This window comes from Saimiri boliviensis, chromosome 7 (assembly GCF_048565385.1).
Source record: "Saimiri boliviensis isolate mSaiBol1 chromosome 7, mSaiBol1.pri, whole genome shotgun sequence".
In the NCBI taxonomy this organism is placed as follows: domain Eukaryota; kingdom Metazoa; phylum Chordata; class Mammalia; order Primates; family Cebidae; genus Saimiri; species Saimiri boliviensis.
The window spans coordinates 9,038,074-9,050,171 of NC_133455.1; the positions used below are offsets into that span (position 1 = coordinate 9,038,074).

General features: G+C 46.7%; 1 protein-coding gene across 2 annotated transcripts in view; it reads right to left on the reverse strand.

Annotated features, from left to right (window-relative positions):
* The window catches only part of DNAH10 (dynein axonemal heavy chain 10), a 175,775-nt gene that overhangs the window by 153,031 nt on the left and 10,646 nt on the right, over positions 1-12,098 (reverse strand). For both annotated transcript variants that reach the window (XM_039471919.2, XM_074402071.1), the window contains exons 4-8: positions 11,454-11,562; positions 9,837-9,952; positions 3,966-4,185; positions 2,061-2,218; positions 1,155-1,385 (exon numbers count right to left, since the gene is read on the reverse strand). In XM_039471919.2, coding sequence (XP_039327853.2) covers positions 1,155-1,385; positions 2,061-2,218; positions 3,966-4,185; positions 9,837-9,952; positions 11,454-11,562 — 834 coding nt within the window. The remainder of the gene's footprint in view (positions 1-1,154; positions 1,386-2,060; positions 2,219-3,965; positions 4,186-9,836; positions 9,953-11,453; positions 11,563-12,098) is intronic.

Genomic DNA, 12,098 nt, shown 5'->3' on the forward strand with positions numbered 1-12,098 from the left:
TCTTCATAATAGCAAAAATGCAGAAACAACTCAAATGCCCACCAACTGATGAATAGAGAAACGAAATGTGGTCTATCCATGCTGTGAAATGTGATTCTGCCATAGAAAGGAATGAAGCACTGACACACTCCCTGCTACAACACAGATGCTGAGTGAAAGAGACCAGACACAGGATCAGTCCTGCATGATGGTCCCTAGAGTAGTCAGATCTATAGAGACAGAAGGGAGAACAGAAGTTACCAGGGACTTAGGGTACAGAGGATGGGGAAGTTAGTGTTTAATGCACACGGAATTCCAGTTTGGGAAGATGAAACTGTTTTGGAAATAGTGTAATGGACACAAAGCATTGTGTATGTATTTAGTGCCACTGAACCATATGCTGAGTAGTAGTTAAAATGATAATATCATGTCATATCTTTTTTTCTTTCTTTCTTTCTTTCTTTTTTTTTTTTTTTTTTTGAGATTGAGTCTTGCTCTGTCACCCAGGTTGAAGTGCAATGGTGCAATCTCGGCTCACTGCAATCTCCACCTCCCAGGCTCAAGCGATTCTCCTGCTTTAGCCTCCTGAGTAGCTGGGATTACAGGCACCCACCACCATACCCAGCTAATTTTTTGCAGTTTTAGTAGAAATAGGGTTTCACTATGTTGGCCAGGCTGGTCTTGAACACCTGACCTCGTGATCCACCTGCCTCGGCCTCCCAAAGTGCTGGGATTACAGGCATGAGCCACCACATCCGGCCATCATGTCGATTTTATCACAATATTTAAAATACTGCCTACTTTTTTGAGACAGGGTCTTGTTACATTGCCCAGGCTGTGCAGTAGCACAATCTTGGCTCACTGAAACCCCCACCTCCCAGGCTCAAGCAATCCTTCCACCTCAGCCTCCTGAGTAGCTGGGACTATAGGTGTACACCACCATACCTGGCTAATTTCTGTATTTTTTGGAGAGACAGGGTTTCACTATGTTGGCCAGGCTGGTCTCGAACTCCCGAGCTCAAGTGATCTGCCCACCTCAGCCTCCCAAAGTGCTGGGATTACAGGCGTGAGCCACTGCTCCTGGCCAAATGCTGAATATTTTTAAAAGGGAAATTAAATCATATGAAAATTCTTTGACATAGCTGACTTTGCAAGGCACAGCACACCCAGCGTACCTTGAAATAACGCTCCACAGTGGAGAGAAAGCGCACATTGTCTGAGGCCTCCGTGTGGAACTTGAATAACTCGGTGAACACTGGCTGTAGGTTAGCCACAAGCATGGAGTCGGATTCCCTGATCACATCCAAGACTTTTCGGACGACTGGAAGCTTTGTTTGTTCATGCAGCGCACTTAACGTTGCACTTCTTTCCCTCCAGAATTCAATTTCAGCCAGAGGGCCTTTACCCTGAGAGGTGACAGGAATACAAAAAGAACGCTCATCATTAGCGTGGAGCGGGCACTTACGGTGGTTTCTCCAGCATCCAGTCCTTTCTGTCTCACTGCTCCAATCCTTCAGGGTCTTCAGGGGTGGGCTCTTGACCCAGGGTGGTCCAATCAGAGTGAATCTCAGGGCTCCAGCTGGGAATGCAAGAAACACACTCAACCTTTCTCTGGACGATACGACGCGCAGATGTGAGGCCAGAAACGGCTGCAAAGAAGCCAGCCTGAGGAAGGCAGCTCCCCAGCCCCTAGAGAAGAGGCTGGAACTGAGAAACTCAGAAAGAAACGTAGCCAGAGCCCTGATCAAACTGGACCTGAAGCTAGTCTGCCTCTGGACTTTTCCATTATGTGAGCCAAGGAATTTGCTTTCTTATTTGATCAAACTGAGCTGGGTTTCCTGTTTTTGACAGCCCAGGCTTCCTGACTTGAGCTAAAGTGTTATCTTTATCGATCCAGGCAGTAACCTGGTAGCACGTTAACATCAGAAAGCCCAGAAATGATATTTTGGGTGTGTTTACTTTGATGGCTTAAGGAAGTAATAAAACAGTAAGAAAAGATGCAGACCCCAGATTCCTGGCTCTTTCCCAGCGTGGTAAGCGTGACCTGGATTGAGGCTCTGAGAAAGGTCTGCACGAGCTACCTGAGGGGTCTTCTTTAATTGGGCCTCAACCGCTGAGGATATCTGATTCAGCCAGTTTATCACACACTGCTCCAAGATTTCAACGGTTTCCGGGTCCGCTGCCAGGTCGGACACCTCTCCCTCTACGCTGATGGTCGGCATTTCTAACTTGATCTCACCTAGGAAAAGAAAAGCAATCAGTCAGTCACTCGTTCAGGAAAAGTGACTACAAACAGAAACATTCGAGTTCACCAGCTGGGCCTTCTCTCAGTCTTCATCGGCATAATCAGGTCTGATACATCCCGTGTCCTGGGAATATCTGTAGCTCATTCTCTTTCATTAGAATGTAATTCAAACATTTTAGATAATTGTTCCAGTGTTAAGCTTAATCAAAATGATTTAGTTATTTAAGATGTTCCTGAGTTTACAACCTAGTGACTTCAATTTTTTTTAAACTTGAACAAAGAACCAGCAGGTATTTTAGATAACCACCAGCATGAAACAGTCAAAGGTAAATTGGGGGGGAAATGCCATCAGAGGAAATTGAGATCATGTAAAGAAAAGAACAGACCAGGCACAATGGCTCACACCTGTAATCCTAGCACTTTGGGAAGTCAAGGCAGGCAGATCACTTGCAGTCAAGAGTTCGAGACCAGCCTGGCCAATGTGGCAAAACCCCGTCTCTACTAAAAATACAAAAATTAGCTGGGCATGGTGGTGTGTGCCTGTAGTCCCAGCTACTTGGGAGGTGAAGGTGGGAGGATTGCCTGAGCCCCGAGAAGGTCGAGACTGGAGTGAGCTGTGTTTGTGCTACTGCACTCCAGCCTGGGTGGCAGAGTGAGACCTTGTCTAAAAGAAGAAAAAGAAACAAAAGAAAAGGAGAACATGTCCAAAAAGAAAGCCCAGCACCCCTTTGTCTCAGAGATTTGAGACAATATGGCATCCATCAAACAAGAACAGGAGGCTATGAAAAAAAAATACAATCAGAGAATAAGAGGTCTTGAAAATTAAAAATATAATAGCTGATACGACTATTGATCAAGGGTTGGTTATATAGAAGTTGAGAACACTCCAGGAAAGTAGAATCCAAAGACAAAAAGATGAAAAATACAAGAGAAAAGGTAAGAAATAGAATCTCTAGACATCCATCCAGCAGGAATTTCAGCAAGAAAAAACAAATAGTGGAAGAAAATGTCAAGAAAATTTTTCAGTCTCTGGACTGAAAACACCTAGTGTTTAAAAAATGAATGGAAAAGGGCCACACAACAGCCCATCATCCTAACATCAAAACACTAGGGATGACCAGATACTCTTAGAAGCTTACGTAAAGGCGGGGGCGGGGGAGAAAAATTAGAAGAACATTCGGTTTCTCATCACTGGATGTTGACTACTAGAAAACAACGAAGAAAAATGTATTCAAAATTCTGTGCTAAGCCAGGCACAGTGGCTCACACCAGTAATCCCAGCACTTCGGGAGGCCAAGGCAGGCGAATCGCTTGAAGACAGAAGTTTAAGACCAGCGTGGCCAACATGGTAAAACCCCATCTCTACTAAAAATACAAAAATTAGTTGTGTGTGGTGGCGCACACCTGTAATCCCAGCTATTCAGGATGCTGAGGCAGGAGAATCCCTTGAACCTGGGAGGCAGAAGTTACAGTGAGCCAAGATCTCACCACTGCACTCCAGCCTGGGCAACAGAGTGAGACTCCGTCTCAAGAAAAAAAAAAACAAAAACAAAAAAAAAAAAACACCAAAATCCTGTGCTAAAATTATTTTTATCAGCCCGAGGAACAGAGTGAGACCCAGTCTCTACAAAAAAAAAAAAAAAAAAATGTTATAAAAGTTAGGTATGATGGCATACACTTGTAATCCCAGCTACAATAAATTAATCATTCTTAACTAAAAAGGAGGAAAATGAAACCTTACCTTCCAGTTGCTGCACAGTTCTTTGAATATGACTTGTGAATTTCTGCACATTCATTAAAAATTCATCCCGTATTAATTGAATACTGTGATATTCTGCTGCCTCCCCAGGCAGGGGCTGGGGTTCTGGTTCATACTCAGAGGAACGAAAGCCTTCTGCAGATGTGAGTCCCCCGGTTACACTCATCCGGTGCTGATTGAAGGATAACGCTGGCAAAAAAACCTGAAATGCCCATTTTATGAAATAAATCATATGACATCATTTTCAATAATTCATGTACTTAAATTACCTCTGGTTTTGAATATTCTTGTATATCAAGTTATAAATGTGCAAAGCAAAAACCACTCAAACCCAGAGCACAGACCTGAAGAGAAGAGAAATTACATTTGACTTAAAGTGATCCAAGGGTACCAATTTTAACCAAGCCTGAGACGACTACCCCGAAAACAGTATTATGTTTCTGTATACCACCAGGAACTGAGAAGTTACAATCTGTGGCCCAGGGGGCCGGGTGCAGTGGCTCACGCCTGTAATCCCAGCACTTCGGGAGGCCGAGGCTGGTGGATCACTTGAGGTCAGGAGCTTGAGACCAGCCTGGTCAACACGGTGAAACCCTGTCTCTACTAAAAATACAAAAATTAGCCAGGCATGGTAGCACATACCTGTGGTCCAAGCTACTCGGGAGGCTGAGAATAAGAATCATTTGAACCCAGGAGGCAGCGGTTGCAGTGAGCTGAGATTGCACCACTGCACTCCAGCCTGGGCACGAGAGCAAGACCCTGTCAGAGAGAGAGAAAGAGAGAGAGCAAGGGAGGAAAAGAAGTAAAGAAGGAAAGGAGAAAGAAAGGGGGGGAGGGAGGAAGGAAGAGGAGGGAGTGAGGGAGGGAGGGAGAGAGGGAAAAAGGGAGGGAGGGAGGGACTGCCGCATGGCACAGGGAGTAAGAAACTGCATGTTAACCCATCAGCTCGAGGCCATCTTGTTCTTGTCAATGAAGTTCTTGAGGACATAGTGTGTTTGAAATGTAGCTAGAGACAGAAGCGCACATTTCTGAAGTCACTTGACTGCAATTACAAAACAACTGACCCGCCACCCCACATACAAGGTGATCTATAAAGATGCCTGGGGGTTGATTGCGTTGGTTGGCTGAATTCTGGTTTCATTTTCTAGTTTTGCCTATACTTCTTAAAATTTTGGTGCATCTTTTAAGACTCTTTGAATCTACCTGTGTTTCCTGCAACTTATTAAAGAACTTAGAATGTTGGATCTGTAGAGCTGCCCAATTCCAATTTTGCTGACTACACACTCACTGTGCAGCTGAAGCTCCTCTGGAATCTATATTTCCTGCATATAGCAGCTGGGACAAGGGACTTGACCAGAAGATGACTGGTGTTTCTTCCATCAGGAGACAAGTAATGCTTGGTTTCTAGGTTCGTTCTCTCTCTCTCTCTCTCTCTTCACCCCCCATCTCCCCCTCCCTCCTTCCTTCTCTGTGTCTCTCTGCCTGCAAAATGGAAGTGTTCTAAAATAGTCTAAAATGTCTGTTTATTAGCTGAGATGCTGATGTACATTGACGCCTCTCAGAGCTACTACTAGATGATCTTGCACATTTCATATGGGGAAGGCAACATAAATACTTGACTCCTCTTTATTTGCCCAGTTTTCAAAATAGTACAGTGGTTCCCTATCAGCTTCCAGAAGTGACCCATTGGGACTTTTAAAGATCATTACAAACTCATGGATTTGAAAGGCTGGGCATGGTGGCTTATGCCTGTAATCCCAGCACTTTGAGAGGCCAACGCAGGAAAATCTCTTGAGCCCACGAGTTTGAGACCAGCCGGGGCAACATAGAGAGACCCCGGCTCTACAATTTAAAAAAATAGCCAGGCTTAGCAGTGCACACCTGTAGTTTCAGCTACTCCTGAGGCTGAGATGGGAGGATCGCTTGAACCCGGGAGTTTGAGGCTGCAGTGAGATGTGATTGTGCCAATGCGCTACAGCCTGGGCAACAGAGTAAAAACCCTGTCTCACAAAAAAAAATTTCACTAATGCATTTGAATATATATAATATATATATATTTTTATATATTATATATAATATATATATTTTATATATAATATATATTTTATATATATATATATATATATATAATATAGAGTGCGTGTGTGTGTGTGTGTGTGTGTGTGTGTGTGTATTTTAGATGGAGTCTCGCTGTGTCATCCAGGCTGGAGTGTAGTGGTACAATCTCAGCTCACTGCAACCTCCGCGTCCCAGGTTCAAGCCAATTCTCCTGCCTCAGCCTCCCGAGTAGCTAGGACTACAGGTGTGCACCACCATTCCCGGCTAGTTTCTGTACTTTTAGTAGAGATGGGGTTTCACCATATTGGTCAGGCTGGTCTCAAAGTCCTGACCTCAGCCCCCCAAAGTGCTGGGATTATAGGCGTGAGCCAACACATCCAGCCGTATCTGAATATACTTTGTATGCTTCAATCCACTGCAATTTTATCCTTACCGAAGATCAAAATGTCCCATCTGTGGTTGGCGTGAGCCTCTTCAGGTTGAACCCTGTGTCCTTAGACATAACTCTAAGCATTAGACATACAACCATTAAGAATTAATGATACATCATGTTTTGATGTTATTTTATTTTTCATTTTCTTAGAGACAGGGTATCGCTCTGTCACCCAGGCTGTAGTGCAGTGGCACAATCAGCATGCACTGCAACCTTAAACTCCGGGGTCCAGGGGATCCTCCCACCTCAGCCTCCAGAGTACCTGGGACTACAGGCACCCACCACCATGCCCAGCAGATTTTTCTTTTTCTTTTTGATAGAGATGGGGTTGATGTTATTTAAGAATGAAAAGTTCAGTTCGCACACGAAGGTAGCCAGTGTGGCCAGGTGTGCTGGTTCATGCCTGCAATCCCAACATTTTGGGAGGCTGAGGTGGGCAGATCACTTGAGCCCAGGACTGTGAGACCAGTCTGGGAAACATAGTGAGACACTGTCTCTAAAAATAAATACAATCAGCAGGCATTGTGGTGTCCACCTGGCTAATTTTTAGTGCCCCTCCCAGCTATTCAGGAGGCTGGGGTGGGAGGATCGGTTAAGCCAGGGAGGTCAAGGCTGCAGTGAGCCATACTTGTGCCACTGCCCTCCAGCCTGGGTGGCAGAATGGCACCCTGTCTTGAAAATAAATAAATAAGAAGGTAGCCAATGTTCTTGGGTCCACCGGGGTCACACTAGGAAAAGACATCATCCCGATGAAAGAGAACATCTTTGGGCAGAATGTTCCCATGTGCGGGCAGCTCAGTGGGGAGGGTCGCACAGCCTAACTCACAGGTGATTTGTACTCAGCGAGACCTCGTCTGCTCCCACTCCCTGGAACTGCTCACACGGAATCACCCATGGCCAAGGCCGCCGGCTCCTCTTCGCCTCTGTCTTCTCGACCTCCAGCAGCAGCACGTGGCACAGCGAGCCCCTCCCTTCTTCGATGAAGTATCACTTCTCTTGGCTTCTGGATCGCCCCTGCCCTAACTTGCCTCTCCCCACATCTCTTCCATCTCTACTGCCGCGCTTGGTTGTTCCACCACCTCCCTTGGTTTTACAGCATCTCTGTGCTGATAGCGCCCGTATTTTAAAGCATCCCTCTGGTTGGCACGTGGAGAACGTAGCGTAGGGGGTGAGCACAGAAACGGGGAACTTCTCGGAGGCTGCTGCAATAGTCCAAACAAAAGAGGCTATTGTGGTGGCTTCTACTGTTGCGTCCGAATCTTCTCAGTGACGTCTTCCTGGCCACCCTATCTAAAATTGCAAAAGCCCCACCTTTCCCACCTATCGACCTTCCCTAGCCCCCCTGTTGCCTTTTCCTTTCCCATCTGGCTTCATTTTTCTCCCCAACTCTTGCTGCCGTCTAACACACTATGTATTTTCTCATTGATCTTGTTTCATGTACATCTTTCCATCTGGAATGAAAGCTCCACAAGGCGGAGGCCTTATCTCAGTTGTTCACTGCTATAAAGTACAGCAGGTGCTCAATGAATATTTGCTCGATTGATGCCCTGAGGTCTCATACATCCTCCTTCACACCTCGACTTGAATGTCAAAGAGGCCACCTATGCGCAACGGGCAAAATACAGCACCTGGATTTCCCTCCACATCTGTTTCTCCCCATCCCCCATCTCAATAATGACCTCACCATCCTCCCAGTTGCTCAGGCCCAAATCCTAACAGTCATTCTTTTTAAGATTATTTTTAGAGATGGGGGTCTTGCTCTACCACCCACGCTGTTCTCAAACTCCTAGCCTCAAGCGATCCTCCTGCCTCACCCTCCCCAAGTGCTGGGACTAAGAGGCCTTTTTAAAACTCTCTCTTCTTGTGATGCTCTTCAAAGCCTCCAGATCTCAGTCATTAGCAAGTCCCATGGCCTGATCCCCAGGATATTCCAGACACCGCTCCTCCCTCCCCTGACTGGAGCCTAAATAACCACCGCCCTTGATATGGTTTGGCTGTGTCCCCACCCAAATCTCATCTTGAATTGTAGTTTCCATAATCCCCACTTGCCATGGAAGGGAGGGAGGTCATTGAATCATGGGGGCAGTGACCCCCATGCCACTGTTCTCATGATGGTGAATGAGTTCTCACGCGATCTGATGGTTTTCTAAGGGTCTTTTCACTCTTTGCTCACCACTTCTCCTTCCTGCCATCACGTGAAGAAGGATGTGTTTGCTTCCCCTTCCGCCATGATTCTCAGTTTCCTGAGGCCTCCGCAGCCATGCAGAACTGGGACTCAATTAACCCTCTTTCCTTTATAAATTGCGGGTAGTTCTTTACAGGAGCATGAACATGGACTAATACAGCCCTCCACCCGGGCTCTTCCAGGGCTTTCTGTTTGATCTTTCCTGGCCCTCCACCCCAGCAAAATGCTTTCCCACAATAGCCGGGGGCAAAATGCAAACCAGATCCCTTTGTTCTCCTGCTTAAGCCTGCCTTGGCTTCTAGCCTTTCCTCCAGCCACACCGGCCAGCCTCCTGCTATCGGGTGCTCCTACCTCAGGGCCTTTGCACCTGCAGCTCTCTGCCCAGCATGCTCTTCGTCCACATCCTATTGTGTCTGATGCCTTGGCCTCATCTGGGTCTCAGTTCAGTATCACCTCCTCCTTCCTTCCCTAGTCCATTTCCCTAATAACTTATCATTCTTGAAAAAAGCCTGCTGATGAGTTTTTCATTTTTTTGGTCTAGAAAACTCAGGCTCACCGTGGTAGCTCATGGTAGCTCATGCCACCACTTTAGGAGTCCGAGGCAGGAGATTGCTTGAGCCCAGGAGACCAGCCTGGGCAACATGGTGAGATCCTGTCTCTACGAAAAATGCAAAAGTGAGCCAGGCATGGTGAGTGTATGCCTGTAATCTCAGCCACTCAGGAGGCTGAGGCAGGAGGACTGCTTGAGAGTTGAGGCTGCAATGAGCTGTGATTGTGCCACTGCACTCCAGACTAGATGGCAGAGAGAGACCCTGTCTCAAAAAATAATATGCATAAAAAAGAAAGCTCAGACATCACATCCTCAGCAAAGCCAGTCCTCACCATGCCCTCTGCACACACATGCAGTGCACATGGTTTCCGTCTCATTATCAGGGTTTATTTTCCTCGTGCCATTGTCACGCCAGTATCTTCCTGTAGATGTGCTCGTGTGCCATGTCCTTCCCCTGCATAAGCTCCTAGGGAACAGGGCTACTGCCTGCCCTGTCTGCTGCTTGATCCTTGGTGCCTGTGACAGTGTCTGCAACAGAAGAGCTGCCCACCACCTACCTGTAGAATAAGCAAACCGCATGACCTCAACTTCAGAAATACTAGAATTTCTTCCTTTCTCCACGTTTACCTGACATATAATATCCCTCAGAAAGTGGAGCACATTAGCGTTTATAATTCCATATTCCAGTGTTTCTGGCATAATTTCCATAGCTTCCTTCATGTCAGTAGCTTCAGAGATTGGCTCTAAATAAGAACAGATGCAGAATGTAAGGTCGGTGGGAGAAAGCAGCCAACAGTTAACATTTCCAAGAGAACAGGAATCTTTGCCTTCTTCCCAAGTTGCTACAAAAAATGTCCTGGTTACAGGTTCAGAATACCCCCTATTTGTGCTCGAACAAACCTGGGGGCCCACGAGAAGCTGAAATGAATATCGACGCACTGTGGTTCGTGGATTAGTACGAACAGCACACAAGAGCTGCACACATTTGCTGACCTGGTTGGAATATCTAAAGCTGGCCAAACCGGAAAATATTTGGGTTTTTCTAGAAATGTTGGCTGGATTCCTTGCTGCTATGGAAAAAATACACATGCTGAAGCTTAAACCCCCAAGGTGAAGGTATTAGAAGGTGGGGCCGTTGGTAGGTGATTAGGTCATGAGGGTAGAGTCTCACGATGGCATTGGTGTCCCTGTAGGAAGAGACAGGAGAGCTTGCTTTCTCTCTCTCTACTCTCCACCGTGGGAGGATAGGAGAAGGTGCCATCTGTGAACCAGAAATGGCCCTCTGCAGATGCCAGATCTGCTGCTCTTTGGTTTGGACTTCCCAGCCTCCAGAGCTGTGAGAAGCAGATGTTTGCTGGCGAAGCCCCCCAGCCTATGGAAATGTGTTACGACCATGCAAGCCGGCTGGGGTACGGGCTTTGCGTGTCTTCACTCCCCAGCAAGTCTTCCTCAGTTCACTGCCAAAGCACCTTCTGAGTCACGGGTTGTTTGAAAAGACCTACTTGGTAACATCTACCCTTACAACAAACAAGGTTTTATTGAATATGTATTTGCTTTACCCGACCAAAAATCAATCACCATGGTAAATGTTTTAAAGGTGACTTGGACTCTTCCCTTGATTTAACTGGGAAACAAAACACACACAATAAATACACCCACTGAAGCCATAATTTCACAAGTTCAGTCTTCACACCTTCTCCAAACACGTGCAGACGGGCACTGTCACTGGCTGAATGCATTTCTTTATATCTAACACTTCTTTACTGGAAGTTAGCTTTAAGAGGCCTACATTAAGGCCGGGCGCGGTGGCTCACTCCTGTAATCCTAGCACTTTGGGAGGCCGAGGCGGGTGGATCATGAGGTCAAGAGATCGAAACCATCCTGGCCAACATTGCGAAACCCTGTCTCTACTAAAAATACAAAAATTAGCTGGGCGTGGTGGCATGTGCCTGTAGCTCCAGCTACTCGGGAGGCCGAAGCAGGAGAATTGCTCGAACCTGGGAGGTGGAGGTTGCAGTGAACCAAGATTGTGCCACTGTACTCCAGCCCGGCGCCTGGTGACAGAGTGAGACTCCATCTCAGAAAAAAAAAAAAAAAAGAAGACTACATAAAGAACCCAGTATGGAAAAGAGAGAGCCTGGCATAAGTGAAGAGAACCACAAAAAGACAAACAGAATGCGAGCGGACAAGTGCACACCAACCGCCCCCTTGGCACACGCACGCACATGCAGGCTGGAAATGTACCTTTGGTATTTCGGAGAAAAAACAGCACGTTTTGGTCCAGGAACTCCTCAGGAAGAGGGGCACAGAGCATGTGGAGATGCATCTTTTCCTCAATGTACTTCACCGTTCTCTGAAACATGGGGAAAAAACATCTTCACTCTTGAGACACCTCCCTTCACCTACAGAACCTAATATTCGGGAACACCTGAGCGCTCCCCTCGACACGGTGGCTGTCTCACGTTCTGACAGTGCAGCCACAGCCACACGGTGGACACCAGCTAAACACAGCAGCACAGTGCACGCACGCTCGGCTCTCAGCCTGACTCCTCTGTCGGCCAACCAGTGCAGCCGCGCCTGAACAAACTGACCTGGCAAAGGCCCAGATGGACCTTCCATTTCGTTTTGCAGATGGGACATACTTTTGAAGCAATGAGGCATGATTTTGGTAAGCATAGGCCAGGCGGGGTGCTTACATCCTAGCCGGAAAGTCCAACCTCAGGATTTTCATAGTACAGGGCTCACTCGGCAGGCCTGTATTATCCAAACCCCACGCATCCCAAATGTCTTCAGGACTGGCCTTTGGCTCTTGGGATGACAAGTTCTCAGCATTTAGAATATCCTCCCTAACCCCAAAACCTATAATGCAATTTAAAAAAAAAGAATATC